The sequence below is a fragment of the Calonectris borealis genome, chromosome 29, assembly GCF_964195595.1.
Source record: "Calonectris borealis chromosome 29, bCalBor7.hap1.2, whole genome shotgun sequence".
Taxonomy (NCBI): Eukaryota; Metazoa; Chordata; class Aves; order Procellariiformes; family Procellariidae; genus Calonectris; species Calonectris borealis.
Window position 1 is genome coordinate 2,961,644 of NC_134340.1, and position 27,039 is coordinate 2,988,682.

Here is a 27,039-nt window from a genome sequence, read left to right on the forward strand (position 1 = left end):
GCACACGGCAAGTAAGACGTCAGAGGGACTTCACGGCAAACAACATGCATAGGCCAGGGAACACCACCACCGAAGAGAGGGACAGATCTGACCTCCTCTCTGAAATCGTAAGGGCATCTTTGTGAAACTGGGCTTGGAAGCCTGAAAAACCCTCCCACGCTTTGGTAGGTAACAGTCCTGGTTCCGGCTGAGATAGACTTAATCTTCTTCCTAGTAGCTGGTACAGTGCTGTGTTTTGGATTTAGCATGAGAATAACGTGATAACACACTGAGGTTTTAGTTGTCGCTAAGCAGTGTTTACACTGAGTCAAGGACTTCTCAGCTTCCCATGCTCTGCCAGCAAGGAGGTGCACCAGAAGCTGGCAGGGAGTATAGCCAGGAAAGCTGACCCAAACTGGCCAAAGGGATATTCCATTCCATATGACGTCATGCTCGGTATTGAAGCTGGGGGGAGTTGGCCGGGGGGCAGCGACGGCTGCTTGGGGACTGGCTGGGTGTCAGTCGGCAGGTGGTAAGCGGTTGCATCACTTGTTTTTTTCCTGGGTTTTGTCCCCCTCTGTCTCCCTCTTGAGACTGTTCTTCTCTCAACCCACAACTTTTCTTACATTTGCTGTTCCGATTCTCTCCCTCATCCCACCGGGGCGGGGGGGAGGGTGAGCGAGCGGCTGTGTGGTGCTTAGTTGCCGACTGGGGCTAAACCACGACAGTAACCCAGAGGTATGAGTGGGAGAAGTGGCCATCTGCTGCTAAGAGCATCTCCCAGGAAGCGGGAGATCAAGTTCCAGTTTGCGCTGTTCCCCAGACGCAGCGGAGTGCCCTAACTAGCCAGCGGAGGACTATTCTTTGAGCAGAGCCCCTTCATTCTCCTGCTGAACTGCTGAAGTAGGTCCACAGTGCAGGCAGACACAACAGTCACAAGGGGAAGGGGGTCCAGTGAGTTATCTGTAGCAACAGAACTTCAGACACGGAGGCTTCCTGGTGAAAACGTCCTTAAGATACAACTTGACGGCTTCAGCAGTATTCTCGGCTCACTTGCCAGAGCTGAGCGTCATGCACTTCACTCACATAAATCCTACGTGCATTTTGCCCTCAACACCTGTGAAGATTCACCTCCTCAGGGAGCCCGGGTGTACCAGACCCATAGAAGTACCCAGAGGAGAAGGCTGGCGACTGCTGCTACTGCCAATACCACTGTCCAAGGATGCAGCAGGGTTCAGGAGCTGGGATGTACATTCTTACGCTGATAAAACAAATGGCCATGGAGCGTTTAGGTCTCTGACTCAGTCCGATATTGGGATCGTGATTGGCACAGAATAGCAACACGAGACTAACGACTGCCGGAAGGCTGTAAGCTCTGGCGCTGCCTCAGGTCCCTGGAGGCGAGGCGAGAGGAGGAGCAGTACCTCCACGGGCCACAGCAATGGCTGTGCGAGATGTTTGACTCTACCAGGGGGTGGAGTGTGACTGTTCACTCAACTCCTGCTCGACTTTGGCCAACCCAGCTCATGCTAAGGCCTGATGTGTGCTGGGAGCAGCGCCGTTAGGTTGAAGCGAGAGCTACTTACCTACCAGGTAGGCAGCACAGGTGGCCAGGAAGAGCTGAGGGGCCATGATGCAGCCATTATCACGTGCAGCTGGCTGTCTCCTGCAGCTATCATCTTTGTCTGGCAGTATTGTCAGAATCTGCTGACTTTTGGGAATGGTATAGACCAGTCTTCCAAGCTGGAAGGTGTGAAACAGCAGCTTACCCAAAAAGCCTTTGAAGCAGGTCCAACAGCAGCTGGACCACTGCAGCTTTCGTGCTTCCCAGGGTGATACAGGGGATGCCCGCACCGTCGCAGAGGAGGAAGGATGAGCACTCTCGCTAGAGAACTAATTCTTTTTTTTTTTTTTTTTTTTTGCTTGTAAGTGCATGAATTGAGTATTACGGGTTGTAAGTTATGAAACCTCGTGACTTGAGTGGTGAATTCACGTAATAGACTAGTCTGGGCAAAGGGGACTGAGCCCCGTTTGTCGTGTTTGTTGTATTTCTTCATGAGCTCATGAAAGAAAAGCCTAATTCACAGGGTACGTTGCCCTACAAATTTGAAGTTTTCTCTCCCCGCTTGCAGTCTGTCCCGTTCATGCTGCAAAACAGGGAGAAAAAGATTCACTAATTCCGTCTGTGTATGTTTGGTTTTCGTACTGGATGGGAACTCCTGCTCCAGCGGCAGTCGCGGGCTGAAGTTGGAGCTTTTAGTGGAAAGCCGTAGCTGTTCAGTTGGCTTCCCTGTGCGACGGACCTTTTCTGCTGTCACTGCGGTCCCACCCTTCTTGCCCCAGAGTCCCCGTACCCCCCCATCCGCCACTCTGGTGTCAGGCACCGGTTCCTCCGCTCCTTCTCTCCCAGACTGTACAGGGAGCGCTTTTTGCCCCCAACGTTCCGGGGCCGTTAACCCGGGCGCGTCCATCGCTTTCTGCTCTGTTCTCCGAGCAGAACTCGCCGGCGCGAACCGCTGCCGGGGACCGTTAACCGCCTCTGCGCAGAACTCGCCGGCGCGAACCGCTGCCGGGCGGCCTCTCCCCCGCGGCAGCACCGCAGCCCGGCGCGGCACCGTCAGCGAGGAGCGAGAAGGGAACCGCTGCCACAGCGCGGCCCCGAGCGAGCCCGGCTCTCCCGCCCCGCGGCCCGGCTGGCTCTCAGGGCGGCGGGCCCGGCTGGCGAGCGGGGCCATGGCGGCGCGGAGCCAGGCCTCCCTGCGGCGCCGGCTGCAGAGCTCGCAGGAGGCGCAGCACCGCCAAGCGGTGCTGGTGCGGAAGCTGCAGGCGAAGGTGAGGAGCGGGGGCGCCCGCCCGGGGGGAGCTGCCCGGGGCCGGGCCGCCGTGGCGGGGCCGGGCTGCCCGGGCCGCCCGCGCCGCGCGGAGAGGGGACCGGGCGGCGGAGATGGCGGGGGGCGAACGCGCGGCCCCAGCGGGGCCCTCCCCGGCGCTGCCGCGGGCGGGACGGCGCCGAGCCCGGAGCTCGGGGGGGGCCCCGGAGCCGCCCTGCTCCGCCCGGCCCGGCCCGGCCCGCCCAGGCGCGCTGGGCGCCGGGCGCTGCCGCTGTCGCCCTGCCGCGCCTCTCGCTGGGTCGTTTCCGTACTCGGAGAAAGAGGCCTGGCGTGCGAACCCTTTCTCTGGCCCCGCTAGCAGGGGGCTGTCCCGCGGCAGGGGTCGAGCCGGCGGGGCCGCTTTTGGGCGGCCCCGGGCGGAGGCGGGCGGCTCTGGCCGGGTTCGCCCGGGCCGCGGGAGCGGCGGCAGCGAGGAGGGTGCCAGAGCCGGGCGGGGGTCGGGGCAGGCCGCGCCCTGCCCGGTCCGGTGCCTGACGGCGGGCGCGGCGCTGCTGTCGGGTCCTCCTGCTTTCTGGCCCGTGCTCGCCTTCTGCAGCTGAACGGAAATCCGCGTTCTGCAGTGGCTGAGCAGGACTGGGGTCGGAACTGGCTTTGCTTGCCGCAGACTGAAAAGCGATTTTGATCCTTTCCCTAACTGCAAGCACCCGCTGGACTTCTAGCCCGCTGGAAATACTGATTTGGGGTACATAGTGGCCATAGGGCAGGCATGGCTGGCTAAGCCCGTCTCATCACTCTGCTCGCCATCGCTGTCTTAGGATGAGCAGGTAGCACTACGTGTAAAAGAAACCCTGTCTCAGTTTCTCTAAAGTTAGATAAAGTGAAGCTTCCCTATGTCGTAACGACTTCTTGTTGACTGTATCAGCAGCACTGTGAAAGGTACTGTGCTTGGGCTGTGAAGACCTGGAGAAAAGCTAATGCGGGAGGAGCCGAGGCTGCCACAAGCTGCATTCGCTCATCTTCATCCTATGTATCCGTCTAGGTACTGCAGTACCGGACCTGGTGTCGAGAGTTGGAGCAGCAACTGGAGGCAGGAGGGGTGAGTGTGCAGGCTGCTATCTAAAGATAGTGTGCGTAGCATTCGTTAGCGCAGACAAAAAGTTCCCCAAAGCAATGACAGAGGAAAAACAAGATTTTGCTACCTGAGGATTGAAGGAAGCACTCTAAGTTTGCCCGTCAGTGTTTCGTCCAGTTGCCATTCTTAGAGCAGCCAGTAGTCCCAGCAATGCCAGTGCAGAAAACCCTATCAAGAAGGATTTTAATTTTGTGAAAGAGTGCAATAGCTGGAGTAACATTTGTCCTCGGTCTGAGGAGAGGGTGTACTGCCTGTGACATTGTACGGCTGTCTCTGAAAAAGAATGGGTTGAAACATAGCATTTGGCGTCCAACGTAGAGAGCTGGCTCTGTGCTTTTCTTTCTGCTTCACGGCCAAAGTAACCCTAGGAAACGAAGGGTAGGAGACTAGTCCCAGGCTTCAAGTCGAAGTGAGCGCTCACGGTCGTGAGCTGAGGATACCTAGCTGGGAGAGTGCAGGAGTGGGAGACTGAGGAGAGCTACTCAGACTGAGTAACACCCTTCCCCTCCCTTCCTCCCCATAGTCATGGCACTGTTATGTGGCCTGGAAGAAGCCACGAGCTCCTGCGATACCAAGCAAATGGAAGGGAAAGCGATGGATGCGAACAGTAGTGGAGGGAACACAAGAATTTGACTAAACATTTCCTTTCTTCTTAAGGGATCCCTTCCAGGCAGGTGGGAAGCCACAGAAGACCACAGCCTGAAGAAAGCGCTGCTTCAGTTGGAAGAGGAGCATCAAAGGTAAAAGGAAGAAGCGTTACCTCATCCTTGGTGTTCTGGACGCTCATGGAAGTGAGGGAAAACCTGTCAGTGCTGCCTGGTCTCCCCAAGGGAAGCAGTTGGGCAAGCCGTTTTGAAAGGAGAAAGGTCCACAGTTGTTCTGTGGTGCAGTAATAGCGTTGGGTGCTGAATGGCTCCGTTTGGAGCGGGGGGTTGCCGCGGGTGACCTCCAAAGGTCCCTTTCCAGCCTAAATTACTCTATGATTCAGTAGGTGAGCTACTCAGCAGAGCCCGGTTTTAGGTTGAGAATCAAGCCCTGACGTCCTGAACATTTCATGGCGCAGGAGTTTCCCTGTGTGTTTTTACCTGAATAGCATATCCTGTGCTTGTGTCAGAGTCTTCCTGTAGAGCACTTGGCACCACAGGCGTCTTCTGCCAGATTTCTTTCTCTGCTTTCCTTTTTGCCTCTGCCCACGAGATAAATTGTGTGCGGTGTAAAAGGCATCTGCGTGCTGCGTTTCGTATGTTGCAAGCTAAGGTGGGAGAAGCACAACTCCCGTTTCGATCCAGAAACTGAGTTTTGTGCTTGTTCGCAGGGCAGCAGTTCTTGACATTCTGTTCATGAAATGTTTCCTGGGTGGGATATTAGTCTGTGGCCCCAAAGTCATTAAGCTGCAGTGCTTGACCTTCCAGTTTTCAGCTGAAAGTTTCATATAAAGCTGTTTCCCCTATGTATATGGTGCTGTCTTCGTGGTGTGCAGTTTACTGGATCAACAGGGCGGGGTCTTTGCTACAGGTCTTACACAGCGTATATAGGACAAGGACAGGGAGAGGCTTGACAAGAAGGTGAGGGCAGTGGTGGGTACAACATTGCAAGGGAAAAGGCCATGGAAACTTGGAGAGAGGTGTGGAGGAAGAGGCTATCAGGACAACGATAGAGAAAGGCGATGCATGCGGTGACCAAACAGCACGGAGGGGAGGCAAGACGTTAACTGTGGGCATCATCAAAGTTGAAGAGGAAGGGGGGACCGAAATCGTAGGTGGAAATTGAAGGCTCAGAGCAAGGAGAAGCAAGTGAGTTTGCCATAACAGAGAGATCTTAATCCTAGGAAGCACTTTTACTACCTCTCAGTTTGACAAGAAGGTCAGTGTTGAAGGAGTTGGAAAATCACGGGGATGCTGCTTGTGAATAGCAGTTGTTCGGTGACCTCATTGCTGTTTCTCCCTTTCCAAGGTGTGAGAAGCTGGCAGAAGTGACCACTCTCCTGCAGGAGCACCTAGATAAAGCGAATGAGGTTAATGTAGCCCTCAAAGAAGATGTTGGAAAACTGACGGCGGATTGGACGAGGGCCCGGGAGGAGCTGGAATTGAAGGAGAGAGAATGGCGCAATGAACGTGAGGTAAGGATAGGCTACGGGCATGTCAGACGTGATGCCAGAGTGGAATGAGAATGCATTTTCTTTCTGGCACAGAGAACTTGCTGTGTGAAAGTTGTGGCGACATTGAGGATGTATTGGTGTTGACTAGCGGAAGATGGGGGTGTGAGGTGGAGGAGTGTCAGCAAATTGTGGTGACGGGAGATGCCCGCCTGCTGTGACCATGCTGCTCGGTCTTACAGGCAAATGCTTGCTGTTGCTGGGCACTGTAGGGCAGTCACGCATGAACGCTCCTCTTTTGAATAGTTCCTAAATCTCCACTGTCTACAAGCAGTGGAGAGCGGAGAGGTCTGCGTGTTTTCAGATTCAGAGTGGCCAACAGAAGAACAAGACAGGCCTCCCTTACCAATAGCCTGTTGTAAGCAAATCTGACGCTGGTCTTGGAGGGGCTTGCTTTGGTCTTCCTCCACCTCTGCAAGGCGAGATGATGAATCCTGATCAGTTTGCTCTGCTGGTACCCACTCCTGCAGGAGAAGCGTGGATGTTCCCTTCCTGGAAGTCAGGTGGCAGGTCTACTGAGGATGCTTATGTGGTGCTATTCAGTCCTCGATGCCCCTGTTGGAACTGCTATTAAAGGAGATCTGGTGATGATGGTCGTACTCTCTCCTACCCGAAAGACCTGTACAGTGACAGGGAAGGCTGAGTTGGCATTTCTTTTTGTCTTTGCATGTTTAGCTTTATGACAGCTACTCAAGGGGTGAACATAACCGCCTACTCAGCCTATGGCGTCAGGTGGTAACCTTCCGCCGTCATTTCCTGGAAATGAAGACTGCCACTGACCGGTGAGTAGAAGTTGAGGCTAGATGTCTTGCAGAAAAAATGTAGCTTCCCTTCACACCTGCTTTTTGAGCCTTGATGTTACTTTACTTGCGGCTAAAGATATGATTTCTCCTTCGGTAGTCTGAAGCAATGCCATTAAGCATGCTTGAGGCTATTTTCGGAATCATTTTGTTTGATGCTGGTTTTCAGATAAAACTGAGGGGCTTGGGCTATAAGCAATGCAGAGGCCCCGAACAGATGAACTTGACTGTGTTGATTTTGGGGCATATTAACACAGACACAGGCATACGTGGACACACTGGAAGAGACTCACCAAAGCTATGCATGCAGCATGTAGAGCGGTCCCTTTTATAGAGTGATTAAAATCTGCCTTAAATCTCACTGGCTTTCTTTTCCCACTGCTCCTCATGGAAAGATCATTCATGAATACATAGGGTTTTTCCCCTTCTCATTTCCAGCTTACATTTATTCTGGTCAGTTTGCATCCGCTTATTCCTGTACCAACATTGTTGAGAGAAAGAATAGCTTCTCTACCGTCTTACTGCATTTATCCAGTTTATTTTGCTTAGTTTGATACCTCCTTTTTGTGATTGTTTGCTTGTTCTTGCGCACTCTGAAGTTCCTTTCTCACAGTTGGCTTCTGTGAAACAAAAATAGTGTAGCTGTAATAGTACATTCTTCCGGTGTCAGCGTGCGGTTTCAAACTCTGGGTTACCGTCAGCCATTTACCTTATTTGATTATAAGCTTTCCTTATTGTGCAGAGGATGCCTGACCTACTGGTTAATTCTTGAAGCCTTCTGGCTGTGCCATACATTTCTTCTTATCTCTGAGGAGAAAATCGACTCATTCCTCGACCGTCAAATAGACCCATGGCTCAACTATCCAGATGTGTCCTGATCCCAAAGTGCCAGACGAATGATTCGCCCCCAACGAAGATGTCGTCTTTCCTGCCAGCTTTTACTGTTGCGCAATTACGTGCTTCAAAGGTGAGTCAGCGGATAAAGATGGTGGTGTGAACATTCTCTCTTTCTTTATTCTTCTCCAGAGATTTGTCAGAGCTGAAGGCAGAGCAAATGAGGCTTTCTGGGTCTATACTTGTAAACTGCTCCCACCTAAACTCTGGCATACAGCTCTGGGAGTCCGTCACTCTGGGTAGACCTGTCCTAGAAGATCAGGCACAGCAGCAAGTGGAAGAGGAAATAAGCCAGAAGACTTGGGAAGCGATGTGCTTACAAGTCAAGGGGGACCTGGAGAAGAAGGAGCTTCAGGACAGGTAAATGTGTTTTAAACTTTGCCGTTACCAACGTTATCTTTTGTGGCTGCTTCTTGGATTCATAGATGGGCTGTGTTCACGTTTAAAACACGCCCATTCTGTACAGCCTTGTTTCTGTCCCTAGTCAATCTATTGCCTTCAACAGAATGGATAGGAAAAAACGTCTGACTGACAGAAGCTCTTCTGAGTAAGACAAGACTGGAAAAGAGATTGCATATTACAATGGTTTTGCCGCTAACTGATTGTTGGTGAGAAATTGAGACCGGCATAAAGAGAGCTCTGTCTCTCGTACAGCCCTTTAGCTACCCAGGGCTGTGCTAAAGGGAGTTGGGGGGAATTTGCACAGGACCATCATAAGCAATGTAGCACCTCTGTACTGACATTTCCTTGCAAGACTGAGTGCAGAAGGCCTTTGGGGCAAGAAGTGCCATTTTGCAACATTACTCATATTACCCTGAATCATCCTGCAATCCTATGATTATTGGATTGGAAATTCATAGACATCTCCCCGAATAGATTGCAAGCTCTTTCATCAATTCACTGCTGAAGGCAAAAGTAATTGTGGGAATAGTAATCTGGACTTTAAAAGTCTGTCTTAGCCAAAGAACAACTTTGGAAAGCCTTATATCCAACATATGAAAGGGGAGAGAGAGAACTGACAGGTAGGAAGCTGTTAGCTACCTGAAAGGAGGTTGTAGCGAGGTGGATGTTGGTCTCTTCTCCCAAGTAACAAGCGATAGGACGAGAGGAAACGGCCTCAAGTTGCGCCAGGGGAGGTTTAGATTGGACATTAGGAAACATTTCTTCACCGAAAGGGTTCTCAAGCATTGGAACAGGCTGCCCAGGGAAGTGGTTGAGTCGCCGTCCCTGGAGGGATTTAAAAGACGTGTAGACGTGGTGCTTAGGGACATGGTTTAGTGGTGGACGTGGCAGTGTTAGGGTAACGGTTGGACTCGATGATCTTCAAGGTCTTTTCCAACCTAAGTGATTCTGTGATTCTATGATTCTATACTCTTGGTTTTGGAAATGAGGCTGTTCTTACATTAAAAACCTGTTTGTCTTTCCCCTTCACATAGACTGAAGGACTTAGCTGCACTTGAAGGAGAACATTCATTATTACAGAGTGAGTTGGTAGTCGCAAGAGAGACACCGGAGGATTCGCACCTTCAGAGGGATCTGGTGAAGCAAGAGAAACATGAGCTTACGAGGGCACTGGAAAAGGTACGGTCACCTTATTCCTAGGCAGCACTTGTGGGAGAGGGAGTTGTCATAGCAAGACCACCACAGATGCTGTTCCTGGCAGTAGAAGACAGGGACGATGTTGTTCTCCTTCTTGGAAAATGGTGATCAGACCACACAGGCTCTTTGGTGTAGTTAGTCCCCACTAACTTCGGTGCTTATTGGGAACACTGAAGTGGGAGTATGGCAGAGACACAAAAGGGGATGTGGAGTTGCTGCTTAAAGTCGGGGATTTTCCTGTCTTTGTTTTCACGTTGTTCTTTTGTCTCTTCAGGCAGAGCAGTCGGTGGCAGAGTTGACAGGGGCTCTGGAAAAGCGGAGTGCTGAAGTAGCTGACCTACATGTTGCAACAGCGAAGATGAGCGGTATTAATGAAGCCCTTGCGTTGGATAAGGCGCAACTGCAGAAACTCGTGTTGCAGGTGAGCAGAGTCGCCAAAGATCTTGCCGGGTGTTCGTCTCCAGCTGCTGCTTCTTTTCAGACCTCTTGCCTTCCGACAGTATGACTGTCTGAATATGGAAACGTTCCTTTTTCTGTCCAAGCCAAAGCTTCTCCATAGTAAATCTTACTGTCTTTTATTCCCTCTGTGCTTCTGTGATCGTAGCTGGAGCAAGAGAATGGCGTTCTGTCAGGTAAAGTGGGCGAGATGGAGAGAGCAAAGATCTCTGACCAGGAGAAGCTGAACTTGTGTGAAAGAAGAAACGAAGAGCTCTGCGCAGAGAAAGCCCACCTGGAGCAGCTGCTGAAGAAAGCAGAGGAGCAACAGGAAGGGCTGCAGGTAGAGCTGAGGATACTGGCAGAGGAGAAGGCAGAAACCCAAGAGAAACTCAATCAGGCGAGACCAAAAACCTGGGCTTTTGGCTGCTTGGCTCAGTGAAGCCGTATCTGTTGGATGCTGCAGTCAAGGTTTTGTCAAGGAGACACTTGGTAGTGCTGGAGGTCAGAAGGCTTTGTTTACTTCTTTTTGGAAATGCGTTGATACTTGCAGAGGTGTTCTGCAATTCTTTGAGTTGTCCTCTGCTTCTGCACGTTCCTTTAATCCACCTGTCTGCGCTGGCCTCCTTTTTGGCTTTTGATAAGCTGCAGAGAGATGATTTGTCTTGCCCATGAATCTGAGTGAGGCCACTACTCTCACATGTGGCAAAAGGAGCAAACAGCGTAGCTCTCCACCCTTTTTCTGAGGCAAGACAAACGGGGCTGCGTGTTTCGATTTATGCTTTTTCTTGTGAAGTCTGCAACTTTCAAAACTCCATTTGTTCGAGCCTAGAGAGCGGGACAAAGCTGCAAGTCGATGTCTGCTGTCTGGTACTGCTAAGAATGGGCATGACATCTTGAAATTGTTGAAACTGTATTTGAAGACATACATGCAGCTTTGAATTGCTAGAGCCTCTGCAGGCTTTGAGGAAGAAGATGAGAAGCAGGTGATCACGCAAGACTGTTTACTCTGGACTGACTGATTTTGGTACAGTGGAAAAAGAGCTTGGGAGAATCATATCACTGGAGGAGACTAGGCAGTTTGCCATCATTCAAGTGTCAGTTTCATAACGTACAATCTGGGGTGTTACGGGATAACTTTGAGAGGAGAATTGTTTGTTTCTGATGGTCTGTTCTCTGTTAGACAGCCTTAGTTTTGGAGTACGTGGTATGTTTGGCAAATAGCCGGCAGAGGTGTTACACTGAAGGAAAAAAAGCTAAAAAATGCCGGTTAACCTTCAAGCTTGAATACCAGCAAGGTATATTAGACAACTTCTTTGTGTAAGACAAGTAAACAGTATTGTTGACATGAACTACTGTACAAATAGAGTCTACCATCTCTTTGGCCGCACCAGACAGGCTTTCATAAATCCCTAAAGGACACTGCTCACCACAGGGGCTGTTGCCCTGCCAAGCATCACCTCCTTGCATCCAACTGCTTTACGCGCTAAAGTAGGTGACACTTTGATCCTTTTTTTTTCCTAGAAGGAGAAACCATGTGTATTTCCACTTTCTTCAGCGAGCAAAGTTGCTTTTGCGCAAACTTTCCTGAAAATTTCCAGCACTGGAATAGATTCTGATAGAATTTTAGTTTGCAGGGTGGCAGTTCCGGAAAGTGCAGTACTTCTGCATGAGAACACGTAGTCTGGGGTATGTACGTTTGTCCTGAAGGAGCTGTCTGGTCCCAGGCTACCCAGCAGGGCCTTACACATCACTTCCAAGTTAACAGTCCCAGTGCCTTTTGGCAGCCCAGTGCGGTACAGAGCAGGTGCTCTTAAACTTTCAGCCCAGAAAGTGCAGGGGCTTTTTCTCCTCCAGGAGATTCAGCAGTGGCACTGGCTGGCTCTGGACAGAACTCCAGAGAAAGGACTCTGACTGTATTTTGTCCCACTTTCAGGTTTACCGCCAGCAAGAGTCAGCTAGCAGTGGTCTGGAGCAGTTGCGCCAGGAGTCCTCTCGCCAAGGGCGTGCACTGGCCAAGGTGTCCGAAGAGAAGGAATTGCTGGTGCGTGAGAAGGCTGCCCTAGAGGTGCGACTGGCAGCCACGGAGCGGAACAGACAAGGCCTTTCGGAGCAGCTGGCAGAGGCCAGGTAAAGGCAGGGAGGAGACCCTAGGCAATTATAAAGGTGGTAATCATTGCACGGGGGTTTATTGCATCCTCTCCGCTTTTCAGATGCTTTCACTGTCCGCCGACAGGAAACGGAAGAATCTCGAGCAAAAAAAACCCAACACCATAGCATGATTTGAATGTTATTTTTCTGACAGCGAAAGCTAACAAAGCTCTCCTGAGCCTTGGGCTCACGTTTATGCCCCCTTGCACATTCCTGTGTGAAGTCCAAAGCAAGCCAATATAATTCCTCAGTATCTGGTACCTTGCCTCTGCATTGAGTAATACTTAAACCACGCAGATGTTTACGGAAACCTGAAGCTTCTCTCTGGTTTTGGTTTCTTGTTCTGTGCGTTTGAAGATAGGTCTTTCCTTAGCAAGTAGTTTGACATGGGATCTTCAGAATTCAAGGCTATTACATTCGGACATTGTGAGTAGGACACTGCCATTTAGGGTGAAGCTAGAGGCTCGTGCTGAAAATCTTGAGGGCCTTCTGTCTCTAAGCTAACTCTTGTTACCTATGGTGCAGGACCTAGGGTTGGTTACACCAGCAGCAGGGAAACCTCTTTTGAATTCTCGCCAGTCTTCGGGAGTTCTTGCCCCTCACTGATGTCTGGGTCCTTACTCCTTACCACTGTGCTGGTTAGAGACAGACGTCATGGAGAAGTTACACAGGGAAGGAACAAGATTCTGTCCTTCTGTTGTATCAGGTTTCTAAGATCAAATGCGACAAGTTTGCGTTTCCAAAAAAAAAAAAACCACCCCCAAAACAACCCAAGGTATCGAGATGTTTGCCCTCCTCTTCGGTGTTTTTTAGAAGACTCCTGAACTTGCAGAGCTGTACAAATGATGTTTGTCATGCTTCTTGACTTTTACGCTTTACCACTCCAGAGTACGTTGTTAGCGAGGCTGATGAACACCCTTTTGACTCAGCCTGTTTCTTGAGAGCTGCTGCTTCTTCTGAGCTCCAGCTTCTCTTATTCGATCCAGCTGAATTATGTTTTGTCAATTATTGGGCTGTAGCAACTATTCTTGCCAGGTGTTGTTCTCAAGAGCCTTTTGTTGTCACAGTTTTGGACTCTATCTTTTCTGTTCTGTTTTAGAGGCTGACTTTGGCTTATCCTTAAAATGGAGCATAGTTACTTTGGACTGCCAGAGATTGGCGTAATCAGAAATATGTGCTTGTTCTCTTTCTTGAAGACACATCCTCCATTGTTCATCAAAGTTGGGGCGCTCAGGCGCCCCTGTACCCTGAAGGATGCTGTCCTGATTGCATCCCTGTACTAGTGAGGCAGGGCTGTGTATTGTAGGAACCTGGCACACAGGACGCTGCGTTAGATCAGGGAGGTAACTTCAGCTCCTGGTTCCAAAATCCCGTGTGTCATACGCAGCCGTCGGTTGAAGTCTGTGGATGTAACGGTTTGCCTCTGCAGTACTACAACTTCCATTTTAAAGAGCGACGAGTCATTTGGGCTACTGCCTACTTCGTTAGCAACGCTTAAAGAAAAGTAGCAAGTTTTTCTCTTGAACTTCCAACAGTTTAAACTGAAGGATACCCGTCTCTCCTTTCAGGTAGTCCTTGTTCAGGTAAAATCTAGTTCAGATTTCTTCCAAATGCTGCTACGAGCATGAGGTTTTATTGTATCATCTGATGTATTTCTTTAGTCCCTTTTAAATATAGGGAGTCTGGAGAATTACCTACACTAGGAACAGCATTAAAAAGTCACGAGTCAGCCAGGGAAATGCTCCTATTCTGTGCCCCTGCAGACAACTTGGAAGTGCTGATGAGATGAGGGCTGTGAGCAGAGGCTGGGCTTTTGCTTGCTGGCACAGACCTTGTGGGCACGGCTACCCGTGTGTCATAGATCAGAGAACGGCAATTTAAGAGTTGGCTGTTGAGATCAAATTCGGCCGGGCTTTCTGCGTTACGCTAGGTCGTAAGTAAAGCCTGGGCATCCCCTCGGAGGGGCCTGCATTGCTATTTTAAATGGCAGAGGTATGCTTTCTGTATACAAGTTTCCACGCAACCCATTTTCCGTACTCACGGGTAGGGATCTTGAACGACTTCTCACTGCAGTAACTCCCTGTGGGTGCCAGGAGCAAGAAACTCATTTCTCCCCGTATTTGCAACTCGTAGGTCAGTGAAGGAGACCCTGGAATCCAGCCTGTTTGAGGCGCAGCAGCACTTATCTCAGCTGGAGATCGCCAGGAGTCAGCTCGAAATCCAACTTCACGCAGCCACGCAGGCCAAGGAGGTGATACGAGGTGAGAGCCTCGTGTGCTTTGTTTCTGGTGATCCCCCTGCCTAGGGAAGGTGGTATAAAAAGAGCTCTCTGTCCGCAGTGCTTCTGAGGAGTGAAGGAGCTGGAGACAGATCCCTCCTGCACTGAAATTGAAATGGCTTAAGGTCAGTGAAGTCAGAAGCCCTGTTTGTGTAGGCACTGAATCTTGCCGTTTGTGTGTTTGCAGGGGAAGTGAAGTGCCTTCAACGTGAGCTGGAAGCAGAGAGATCTCTAATGAGGCGGGAACGGGAAAACATGGCACAAGAGCTCTTGCAGACAGAGCGGCAGTACGACAGCACCCTCAGGCTTCGGCAAACTGATCACGAGGTGGAAATAAACAAGCTCCTGCAAGACCTGGTAGGAAACAATGTGCTTTTGAATTCTTCAAGCAAGGTTTGTGGGCTGGCTTTAGAAGAGTAACAGCCTGAGAAAGGTGTGAAGTGGCAGCAATCATCTGTCATAGGCCACACGTGGCTAGGTCGGGCAGCAGAGCCAGTGGCTCGTACTTGAAGGCACGTGAAGACCCACAGGACTATGTTGGGACGGTAACTGCAGCCACAGATTCAGGGACGCGTTCAGCAGAAGGTTGGGCGGTCCCCACCCAAAGCATGGCAGCAAAGGGGTAGGATCTTACCAGGCTCCTGTCTACCATGAAGTAGACTCCTTACATTGCTGCCAGCTGCAGTCACGGGAACTTTGTTCCTTCCTTTCTGTCCTCTCACGGTTGACGGAGGTATTTGGGCTTAAAGCATACGGAACAGGCCCCTTGTTCCTGGTACTTCAGTTCGTGGCCTGTCTTGTGACTAGCGCATCGGGGTGCTGGCCCCTTTCTCACCCTGCAGTCCATCTGCATCTTTTCGTTGATGAGAACGGAGTTGAGCTTTGAAAATAGAGACTCTGAGAACAGAGAGAAATCCCGAGGAGGGAGGTGCTAGGAGGCAGGCTGCCATCAGAGAGGGGAAGGTAACATCTCCTTTGAAGTTCCTTGACAGGACGTGATTTACGGAGGGCTCGAAGACACTATTGTGCACTGTTGAGGTGGGGGTTTGTGGGAGGGATGACGCTTCACATTTTCTTGAGGAGCTTGGCTGGGACTCCATCCTGACGTCTTTTCCTCCCCTCATCAGGCAAGCAAGCGGGAAGGGCACCGTTCAGAGCTACAGGAGATGCTGGAGCAATGGGAAAAGGAGAAGGCAGAGACAGAAAGGGAGCACGAGGAGACGCTCTTTGATATGAAGCAGAAAGTTGCCACCATGCAAGCTCAGCAAGAAGAGGAACGAACTAGAGTCGAAAATGCCAAGCAAGAGGTAAAGACTGTGAAAGGAGAATTTGTGTGGTTTTTTTACTCTTCTGGGCTCCTTATTGGCAGTGCTTCTCTGGACACTGTCCGTCTGGGTAGAAGTGTCTCTTGGATGCCCCTTTGTAAGCGTGAGAGGTGCTTTAGCAACGACGAGAGCTTTGTGCCATGAGGGAGAGGGCCTCTAAATCGAGAGGCTACCAGAGCGTAGGTTTTAAGAAAGGCAGGGAGCGCGTTGCAGGCCTGAAGAGAACATGAACACCATAACCGTGTCTCACAATGAGTGAGCTCGCAAAGGAAGCCGCCTGCACAGCAAGGAGAGAGCTGGCTGGTTATCGGGCTGCTAACTAGGTGCGAAAGTCGCTATTGAAAGACAAACAGGACACAGCAGAAGACGAGGGATGCCCTCAGCGGCAAGGTGAGACACTTGAGAAATGCCACACGTTTTCCTGATGGATGACTACGAGCTTGTTGAAGATTCAATCACGGGTGGACCCTGTTTGTACTGCCAGTCTCACTTAGGAATCTGTGCCTCCAAGCGGGCAGATAATGACCTAGGAGACCAGCAGCACAGTGCTTTGAGAACGTGTGAGCCCGTCGGTCTTTGAGTCTTACCTCTCAAATTTTGTATGGGAAGTTTAAATCCGTCTTCTCTCTATTTCTGTGCAGGTCCTGCTAGAAAAGGAGCGTGAGAGGGACGCTTTATTAGAGGCGCTACTCCAAACTCAGGGAGAGCTAAGAGAAGCCCGCCAGCAGCTAGAGCAGCTCAGGCAGGAGGTGGAAGAGCAGCGAGAGACTGGGCAGGTAAGCCTGACTAGTAGGGTAGGTTGAAGGAACAGGCCGTTGGCAATGGGACGTAAGCTGAGAGAGAGGCTGAGGGCGCCAGGTGACAGAGTGCAGGGCAGTAACGAGGAAATAAAACATAAGTGCTGCGCCTGAGGAGGCAAGGACTACTGCAGGCACTGAAAGCACGGAGCCTGGTAAGCTCCGGAGATCAGCAACGGGAAGGAAGGGTTACAAGGGAAGCCGAGCTGGGTAGAAAAGCAGAAAGAAGTGGCTGAATGAATGTGCTTTTGAGACAGAAAGAGGAAAAAGCTGGGCCCGATGGCAGCTCCCAGTAGCTTGCTCTCCCTTTGTGTTTACAGAACGTCAGAGAAAAGCTGCAAGGAGAGCTGCAGGAAACTCGCAGTAAGATCAAGGCAGTGGAGGAGCGGCACCAAACCGTCAAAGAGGAAATGAATATCCTTCTTCAGCAGAGGGATGCTCTACAAAAACAGGTGACTGAAACAGCAGTAGCTACTGCAGTCACCAGACAGGTGGTCTCTCCCCTTCTTGCCTTTCCATCGCAGAGCAGCAGGCTGATGGGGTAATGCCTCTGACTGCCATCATGCTGTGGTCTCCATCTCAGCTGGTCTGAAGGAGACTTACCGGCCAGCTGAATCTCAGCTCCTCCCTGGACAGATGGGCTAGTCCTTTTGCCTGTTTGCCAGTAATCATCAGAATGGATTTCTGCTGGTCCTGTTTTTTTAAGGTGGTTTTTCAGATGAACGTGGTGACCCACCTAGATTTTTAAACAAGTCGGCTGTATCCGTTTGAATCTGGTACTCTCATGATAGGGTGAAATTCAAAGTTGTCCTTTCCCTTTCCTCACAGTACATGATATGGCTGACAGTGACAAGCTGTAGTCTCTGACTGCTTTGTTGTGTTTTACTTGAGGTGGAAGAGTTGACATCCCAGCTAGCAGCCTCTGAAGAGTGCCTAAAGAAGGAGGCTATGACTCTGCATCAAGAGGTGGCGTCTCTGGAAAGGAAACTCGAGAGCACTGAGAAGCAAAGAAAGGAGGTCCTGGTGAGGCTGTCAGATGCCGTAAAGGGCCATTTCTTACACATTTTTTGGCCTTCTGTTAATCCTTCTAAGGAGCAACTTTTTCCAGTGGAGAGCTGATTTTGGGCGGTCTTGTACAGGTTCAGTCCAAATCTGAGAAGATACAGAGTACGCAAATGCTGACCAAGTTTCCCTCATTTTCCCCTTCCTTCCACTCAGCATTCCTTGTTTCCCAGACTTTTGCCATGTAGCTGAATTAGCAGGGTCATCACCTTGGGTAAGAGAAGACAGGCCAGAAAGGAGGGATAGTTAAGATGACCTGTATCACAAACTATGTGGAGAGACCACTCAGCACCACAGGAGCAGAAGAGTGTTATTTATAGCAGTGGTTGTTTTTTGGTTTAACTTTTCCAATTGCATTCTTCTGATTGAGCAGGAAAAGATGCTGTAGTCATATAAAACTCAGTTCCGATTCAGGGTGTTTATTTTCCTCAATTCTGAAAATTGTGGCGGAAAAGGACCTGGGGGTATTGGTCGACAGCCGGCTGAACATGAGCCGGCAGTGTGCCCAGGTGGCCAAGGCGGCCAACGGCATCCTGGCCTGTATCAGAAACAGCGTGGCCAGCAGGAGCAGGGAATTGGTCGTGGCCCTGTGCTCGGCACTGGTGAGGCCGCACCTCGAATCCTGTGTTCGGTTTTGGGCCCCTCACTACAAGACAGACACGGAGGTGCTGGAGCACGTCCAGAGAAGGGCAATGAAGCTGGGGAAGGCTCTGGAGAACAAGTCTGATGGGGAGCGAACTGGGGTTGTTTAGTCTGGAGAAAAGGAGGCTTGCTACAACTCCCTGAAAGGAGGTTGTAGTGAGGTGGATGTCGGTCTCTTCTCCCAAGTAACAAGCGATAGGATGAGAGGAAACGGCCTCAAGTTGCACCAGGGGAGGTTTAGACTGGACATTAGGAAACATTTCTTCACCGAAAGGGTTCTCAAGCATTGGAACGGGCTGCCCAGGGAAGTGGTTGAGTCGCCGTCCCTGGAGGGATTTAAAAGACGTGTAGACGTGGTGCTTAGGGACATGGTTTAGTGGTGGACGTGGCAGTGTTAGGGTAACGGTCGGACTCGATGATCTTCAAGGTCTTTTCCCACCTAAACGAGTCTACGATTCCATGATTTCTGCCCTCGAAGCTTTAGTCAAAGTAATTTTCAAACTTATCTCTATTTACATTGCATGGTTTGGGCAATTATTTGTGTCCACTTCCATATTTAGATTTCTAAATATCTGGAAAAAGGGGTGAGAAGACAAAGTTTGCCAGTCACAGAAAGCTGTTCCACATTGCCCATCTGAGAGCAGACAGTGGGGAAAAAATAGAGCCATGTGAGAAACAAAAGTGCTGATCCAGATAAATATGTATGGCTGCGAGGGGAAAACTCGTCCTGATTTCAAACACAGAATGACAGACTGCGATCTGACCATTACTCCTTCAAGAGGGGACAGTGGGGTTCTAGAAGATGGTACCATGAAAACTCTACACAGAAGGGGTCCAAAAAAAAAAGACCCCCCAAAATCGGGAAATCAAATGTTGGGGTTGTTCTCTCTTCCCTTTCTTCCCTAATGGAGAGAACATCATCAAGCCACTGCCTAAATCGTGCCTAGTCTGGACTGTAAATCCTGGCTGCAGTTCTGGCGGCTCCTCCCCAAAAGAACACACTAGAGCTAGAAGAGGTTCAGAGAAGGGCAAAGAGGAAGATGGGACTGGCTGAGTAAGCTGGGAAAGACGCAACCTAAAGGGTGGCACAGGAAGGGTCTACAACATCCCGAGAGGCAGGGAGAGAGGGGGCAGCACTTGACTGCCACTGAAGCCGGAGTTCAAATCTGGTACGACAAGCAAATCTATATGGATGGAATTATTGAATCTTTTTCTCACTGTTTTGCAGCATGAACGGGACAGACTGCAAGCAGTTAAAGAAAAACTGGTATGGGAGGTAAAACTTCTTCAGGAATCAGTCACAGCCTCTGAAACCCGAGCAAATACAGCCACAGATGTGACTCACTGCCTTGAACAAGAACTTCAAACGACGTTGTCCATCTTAAAAATGAAAAACGAGGAAGTGGAAATGCAGTGGGAGAAAATCCAGATGCTCCAGAAAGAGGCAGCACAGGGAAAAGCTTTGCAGGAGACTCTCACTCATATGACTGCCATCCTGTCAGAGAGGGAGGGAGAAATGAAGTTGTACCAGGAGCAGGTGAGAATGCTGGAAAAGCAGAAAGAAATGCATAAAACTACTCTCGCTCACGTTATTAAGGACATAACAGAGAAAAACGAGAAGATGGAAGCCCAGCAAGAACAGATACGGGACCTGGAGAAGCAGCAAGAAAAACAAAGGCTTGCTGTAAGCAAAATGAGCAGAGACCTGCAAGAGAGAGACCGGGAGATCAGATCCCAGCAAGAACAGATACGGGACCTGGAGAAGCAGCGAGAAATGCAGAGGGCTGCTGTGAGCAAGGTGAGCAAAGAGCTGGAGGAGAGAGACCAGGAGATCAAATCGCAGGAGGGGAAAAGAATGATTCTAGAACAACACGGTGCATCACAAGCGAGAAATCTGCAGGTGGATCTTGATCATATGAAAGGCAACTTGAAGGAGAAAAACTTAGAGCTTGTGCCTCTGACTCAGCAGATCCAAGAACTGGAAATGGAGAGAGCGCAGGTGCAATCTCTGCACGCGAGCCTTGAACTCCTGAGGGCAGTTCTTAAGGACAGAGAGAGCGAGTGTGATTCTCCAAGGGATCCGTTAAGACTCTGGCAGCAGTACAAGGAACAGCAAGAGGGGTACCTGCAAGAGCTTCATGGTAAAGTAGAGAAGATGACACTTTCTTTATCTGAAAAAGATCAAGAGCTTGAGTCACAACAAAAGCAAATCCAGGAAGCTGAAGAAGTCATGGAAATGCAGTTAAGGGCTGTCCGTGACCAGCTGGAGCAGACCTTAGAAACCTTAAAAGAGAAGGACAGACTCGTAGACATCCAAAAGCAACAAACAAGGAGCTATGAGGAGAAAACAGGAGAACAGATGAATGTCGTACGCAGAGACTTGGAATACACTGCGGCAATACTGAAAGAGAAGAATTTTGTGATTGAATCTCAGAAGGAGCTGATTGAGACCTTCCAAAACCAAGAACAAGACTCTGAACAGCAGAAGGAAATTCTGCAGCGTCTTCAAGTGGCACTAGAGGAAAAAGAGCAAGAAATTTTATCCCTTAGAAAGCGATGTGAGGCATGCGAGGAGAAGGAGGAAAAGCATGAAGCTGAGCAAACAAATCCTCAAGCAACCAAACTGACTCTGAAAGAAAGAGAAGAAAAGATAGGGGTTCTGGAGGAGGCTATCTCTAAGCTTCAACAGCAAAAGGAGGAGGCAGCGATGCAGACTAAAGCTATACTGCAAAAACTAGAATACGCTGAATCTTCCCTAGAAGCTAGAGATCGAGAGATAGCGTCTTTGCAAGAGCATGTCCAGGACCTTCGAGAGCAGAAGGAGTTAGAAGGCAAGCAGGATCTAGACAAAATGAGCCAAATATGGAAGGAGAACCGTTTGGAGTTCCTCAAGCAGACAGAGCAAATGAACGCGTTGCGGCTTCGTGGCGAAAGCACGAAAGCAGCACTAGCAGCATGCCAGAAGACGGTGACTCTGCTTGAGGAAGTGGTGAGGAAGAGAGACGAAGACAACGAAACTCTCATGCAAAAAGTCCAGCGCCAAGAAGAAGAACTGAAGACCTTGCAGAATCTCCAGTTTAGGCAAACAGAGGAGAACGAAGAGGTTAGACATCCCAGAGAGCAAGAGAAGCTCCTGGAAGAAGCCTTGCGTGAGAGGGAACGAGAGACCAAGGCTCAAGGTGAGCAAAAAGAAGAGGAAGTGAGAGCTCTTCGGGAAGATCTCCAGCACGTTCAGCTGACTCTGACAAAGAAGGATGAGGAGATCAAGTACCAGAGAGAGAGAGTCGGGTATTTAGAGGAGACTCTGACAGGGAGAGAACAAGAGCTTAGGAGGCTGAGTAAACTCCTGAAACAATTAACATCAGCTTTGCGATGGAAAGATGACGAGGAGACCCTAAAGAAACAGATCCAGAAACTCCAAAAATGGGAGGAAGAGGAAGCAGAGAAGAGGAGAGTTCTCCAGGAGAGAGACCGTTCCTTGCAAAGGCAGAAGGAGCTAACCCAACAACTGGAAGATGAGCGGAAAGCAAAGGGGGAAGAATTGGAGTGTGTGGTTGCTGTTTTGAAGCAGACTGAAAGCAGAGAAGTCAAATGGAAAGAGAAAGCACAAGCACTGACTCTTGCCCTTACCAAGAGTGAAATGGCCAATGGGACTTTGAGGGAAGAAGTAGCCGTCCTGCAGAGCATGGTTTCAGAGAGGGACACGGACCGGTTTCATCATCAGGTAGGCGGTGTGCTTGATCATCAGTCCACTAAAATGTCTATAAAGGATTCTAATGACTGTATATTCCCATAAATACGTGACCTGCTTGGCCAAAGAAACTATGATTGCAGCCAGCAGGCTTGCCTGTCTGTGTAGCTCCGGCCAGAGACCATTCACCGGCTAGAATGTTTTCTGTCAAGCCCAGAGCTACTGAAAGAACTACGGAGCTTGTTGTTAATTTTAACTCAAGCCCAAAAGTTGGGGATGGGTAATTGGTTCTCTCCTATCCAGGCAAGCTTAGCCAACATGTCGTGGTTAGGATTTGGCATGGAAAGGAAAGGGCACAGCTGACCAAACTAATGTACCAAACTCTGCAGAATTTTGTAACGATGGCTGAACGGCAGCTACACTGATGGTGCTTTCAGCGATTTAGATTTCTGAGGTACAGGTTTTCCAGTGTATTAAAAATAATGGAATTCGTACCATTGCCTGATCAGGCTTCATTGTGCCGCAGTCCAAAAAGCATGAAGGCAAATTTGTGTGGATTTCTCCAAGGTGATCTGGAGGAGGGCCCTGGGAAGAGAGTGTGTTGCTTTGGCCTGTGGACCAGGAGGAGAAGAAGGGACTTAGCACTGTCCGTTCCTGAGTCCGGTCACTCTCCCCGACTGGTTGATTCTGGCCCTTCTAACCTTTATGCGGCACCAGCTCACGTCATCTCCTCTCTGAATACCCAGCAGGCTGTTGCAGAGGGGGAGCAGCTATCATGGCTCTCGGAGAAGAGAATCCTGTCGCAGCGGCTGGAATGTCTGCAGCGAGCAGTTGCAAGGCAGGAACTTGAGAAGACTGAGCTGAAGCAACTCAACGCTGAGCTCAGGAGGACTCTTGAGCAGGTGAAACAGGCTTTCACTGCCTCTGCAAAGCCTCACGGTCCTCTGGAACACAACACGTTTCCACAGAGAGCACTTTGGAGTCCTCTGCTTGTTTCCTTCCCTCTCCCGCTTTTCCCTGTGGACACACACTTTCGTATTTTCTCTCTCTTCTGGCAGCCCATTGCCTTCACAAGTGCACATTCACTCCGGTGCCACCCTTCTTGCCCCCGTGTCCCCACAGACACACATTTGACACTCTTGTGTCAGGAGCTGTTTCCTCTTGCTCTTTCTCTTCCACGGTCTACTTCGAGTGTTTCTTGCCCCCGACGTTCTCTGGTGCCCTCAACAGTCTCTGAACAGAAATCTCCTTGCCATGATGTCCAGAGGTCCTTTTGCTCCTTGGTCGGCGGCAGGTTTCTGTGACCCTTTCTCCTGTCCAACGTGCAGGTGGAACGTGAACGGAGGAGTCTGAAGAGATGTTGTAGGGGTCCGTCGCTGGCAGATGCAGGCGGATTTTCTCTCTCTGACCAGCACAAGATGCCTGCTTCTAGACAGGTGAGAACAGAACCTTACTCGGTGGGAGGAGGGTCTGGCCATAGAGAGGAACAATGGCAGCAGCCCCCCAGCGTAGACCTAATAGAAGTCGGATACAGACCGTGGCCCTGGCCAAACTGGAGACGAAAAAGAAACCCTTGTGTTTTCTTCACAGGAGGAGTCTCACGCGCGCTGCAGTCGTCGATTAGCTGAGTTGCAGAACCAGGTGAGGAGTAGGAAAGCTCTCATCAAAAGCTGCTGTGGCTGTGCTGACGGGCACAACTTTGCACGATGCTAGAGCCCGAGTTTTGTTTGGCTGTCAGGAAGCGAGTACACCAGGCAGTGGAAATACCCCGTCAGACACATCTGTTGGCCATGGCCAAACAGCATCATTCACCTCGGTCTAGTCTCCGACTTGCCTAAAGGTCAGGCATGGTGGGAGAGGGATTGGAGGAAATTCAGAAAACTGGAACTCGCCGGAAAGTAGAGAATATTCTAGGGATGTTCCCCTTGAGTCTTACTCGTCTTGTTGACCCTTCCTATTCTCCCTTGGCTCAATTAACAGTGGAGCTTGCATCATATTAGAGCTCCAGGGATGTGAGGCAGCGCCAGAGCTTACAGCCTTCCGGCAGTCGTTAGTCTCGTGTTGCTATTCTGTGCTAATCGCGATCCCAATATCGGACTGAGTCAGAGACCTAAACGCTCCATGGCCATTTGTTTTATCAGCGTAAGAATGTACATCCCAGCTCCTGAACCCTGCTGCATCCTTGGACAGTGGTATTGGCAGTAGCAGCAGTCGCCAGCCTTCTCCTCTGGGTACTTCTATGGGTCTGGTACACCCGGGCTCCCTGAGGAGGTGAATCTTCACAGGTGTTGAGGGCAAAATGCACGTAGGATTTATGTGAGTGAAGTGCATGACGCTCAGCTCTGGCAAGTGAGCCGAGAATACTGCTGAAGCTATCAAGTTGTATCTTAAGGACGTTTTCACCAGGAAGCCTCCGTGTCTGAAGTCCCTCTGACGTCTTACTTGCCGTGTGCACTACGGGCTTCTAATTCAGCACCGCGCATTCCCCTTCTGGAGCTGGCTGCCTGCGTTTCGCACCTAGTCTGCTCTAGATGCTTAGCAGATCAGGGTCCCGCTTTTCATCTGGTTTGGCTTTACGTGGACAGACCTCGGTATTGTGATTCAAACGTAGCAGGTTCCATAAGCCATAAAACTCCTTGAGGAATTGCTTCCGTTATTTGAGTTCACTTGCCGAGAAGGAATATTTTCATATTGCTGGCTTGAGGTTGGGGATCGCATTCCCGTGTGCACCACAGCCCTTGGCAAAGCACGCGTCACTCTGAAAAGAGAGGAAGACCTCTCACCTGAGCTGTTTTCCCCAAAAGGGCAGAGCACCGAGCGCTGCTCCCAGTGCTGGCATCTCCTCCGCTCCAAAGCAGGCAGAGGGCAACATGCCAGAGCCCCTGTGGCTGCTCTGCACTGCAAACCTCACCGGAGGTGAGAGCAGCTGGGTCCCTCCCACCAAGAAGCCCCGCAGGCACAACCCCGTGTTGCCAGGAAAGAGGAGAGTTTGAGGCTTTGCAAGGCCTCAGCAGTCCTTTAGGGCTCATTTCCCCCCTGGGCTTAGTTCATCGCATTATGCTCTGCTCAGTGGTGAAATGCTCTGACGTTAGGAGAAATGAGAGTTTGCTCCCTCGTCATGCGCTAGCTGACAAGTCTTTCACCTAGGTCATAGCAGGACGGTTCTTCACTACCTTGTGTAGCCAGTAGTGCTCCTGCTGAGGAAAAAGCATGTGGAACTAAGGTGTCAGTAGCCCAAATCTCTCTTTTGATAAAAAGAGTGGGGTTACGAAATCCTGTAGGAACCTCTGTCTTCAATATACGGGCGATGTCTCGGTGTTGTACGTGCGAACGGTACGCCAGAAAGAAGCCTGGGTTGTTGGTAATCTAAGTTCAGTCGGGGTGACTGGGAACCTGTTCCTTCCCATTCCCCAGGGACAAAGCGTCTGCAAGGGCTGGAGTTCGAGGGTGCGTCTTCCCCGGCAGCCGGTACCGTGGAGCTACGGATGGTCCTCACAGTGCGGGCGTGTCTGAGCTCAGCCTTTTGCCTCTTTCAGGTGTCCCTTGTGCGGACGCAGCTGGCCCAAGACTGCTGTGCAAAGACCAGGCAGGAGCTGTCGGACCTTCACCACGAGCTGTCTTGCTCCTTAGCAGCTGTGGTCCGGGAGCCCAAGGCTGCTGTTCCCGAAGCAGAGACTGGGAAGCTGGGTCAGCCTCTGAACCTGTAGAGGAACGGCTGCAGCATCGTGGGGTTCCTGTCCTGTGCCCTTGGCAGGAATGTGTTGTGTTTGCTGCAGGAAATGGGGGTGCATTGGTTCTGTTTGCATTTGGAAGCATCTCCTAGCGACCGTGATTTTTAAACTTTTTTGTAATAAAAGACGTTTTGCAGGACTGCACTTTTTCAGCAGGAAGAAGCAAGGGGTAGGTGAATACGTGGCTTAGGAAAAGATTCTACGAGTTTCTTACTTGCAGAAGTAAGCCATTACGAGCTGTTGTCTGATTGAAGCTCTTGAGTTCGTAGCGGTTCCCTGTGACGAGAGAGGGAAATGGAGGTGTTACCAAAAGGAGGGGGTGAAGAGTACACGCCAGGGATGGCGTGGGGCAAGAGAGCGGGGTTTCCTTCCTTGCTTGCACGCTTCAGCACAAAAAGCGCTGGTGCTCTCCCGAGATGACTTGCTTTCAGCTTTGCTGCTGAGGGACAGCTCCTTGTTCTCCAAAGGGCATTAGTAACAAACTCCCGACCTTTCAAAGACGGAGGCAGTGGATGGGCCGGGGAGGATGCCAAACCGAGTGAGAAGCGCTCACCAGCAGCAGCTTCGCCTTGGTACCAAGCCCTTTCCAGCCAACAGATGTCGGCATCGTCAGCGTCTCCCGGGTGTCCTTCGGAGGCCCGGGGGCCGTTGGCAGGGAGGGTCAGAAGAGGGCGAGGCGGCAGCGAGGACCTCCCCGCCGGGGGGAGACGGGGAGCCCCAGCCCGTGCCCGCCAGCCCCCTCGGCCAGCTTCGGGCCGCGCCGTCCGGCGGGGCCGGGGGCGGGGGCGGTGCCGGGGCGGGGGCGGTGCCGGGGCGGTGCCGGGTCTGGGGCGGTACCGAGAGGGTGCCGGGGCGGTGCCGGGGCTGACGCGGGGGCGGGCCGGGTCTGGGGCGGGGCCGGGGGCGGTGCCGGGGCGGGGGCGGGTCTCGGGAGGGACCGAGGCGGTGCCGGGGGCGGTGCCGGTGCCGGGGCGGTGCCGGGTCTGGGGCGGTACCGAGGCGGTGCCGGGTCTGGGGCGGTGCCGGTGCCGGGGGCGGTGCCGGGGCGGGGGCGGTGCCGGGGCGGTGCCGGGTCTGGGGCGGTGCCGGGGCGGGGGCTGTGCCGGGGCGGTGCCGGGTCTGGGGCAGTACCGAGACGGTGCCGGGGCGGTGCCGGGGCTGACGCGGGGGCGGGGCCGGGGCTGACGCGGGGGCGGGGCCGGGGGGCGGGGCCGGGGGCGGTGCCGGGGCGGTGCCGGGTCTGGGGCGGTACCGAGAGGGTGCCGGGGCGGTGCCGGGGCTGACGCGGGGGCGGGGCCGCGTCTGGGGCGGGGCCGGGGGCGGTGCCGGGGCGGGGGCGGGTCTCGGGAGGGACCGAGGCGGTGCCGGGGCGGTGCCGGTGCCGGGGCGGTGCCGGGTCTGGGGCGGTACCGAGGCGGTGCCGGGTCTGGGGCGGTGCCGGTGCCGCGGGCGGTACCGGGGCGGGGGCGGTGCCGGGGCGGTGCCGGGTCTGGGGCGGTGCCGGGGCGGGGGCTGTGCCGGGGCGGTGCCGGGTCTG

At 51.7% G+C, this 27,039-nt stretch overlaps 1 protein-coding gene across 1 annotated transcript; it reads left to right on the forward strand.

Moving 5' to 3' along the window:
• Positions 1-5,612: 5,612 nt before the first annotated feature.
• On the forward strand, positions 5,613-25,662 carry LOC142094095 (uncharacterized). The gene is made up of 19 exons (XM_075175934.1): positions 5,613-5,617; positions 5,896-6,061; positions 6,773-6,879; positions 7,924-8,151; positions 9,228-9,372; positions 9,665-9,811; positions 9,995-10,225; positions 11,762-11,955; positions 14,110-14,237; positions 14,442-14,611; positions 15,382-15,561; positions 16,221-16,355; positions 16,697-16,828; positions 17,268-17,417; positions 19,309-21,804; positions 22,518-22,673; positions 23,100-23,207; positions 23,362-23,412; positions 25,308-25,662. The coding sequence occupies exons 1-19, from the start codon at positions 5,613-5,615 to the stop codon at positions 25,476-25,478; spliced, it is 5,100 nt and encodes a 1,699-aa protein (XP_075032035.1). The 3' UTR covers positions 25,479-25,662.
• The last annotated feature ends 1,377 nt before the right edge of the window (positions 25,663-27,039 follow it).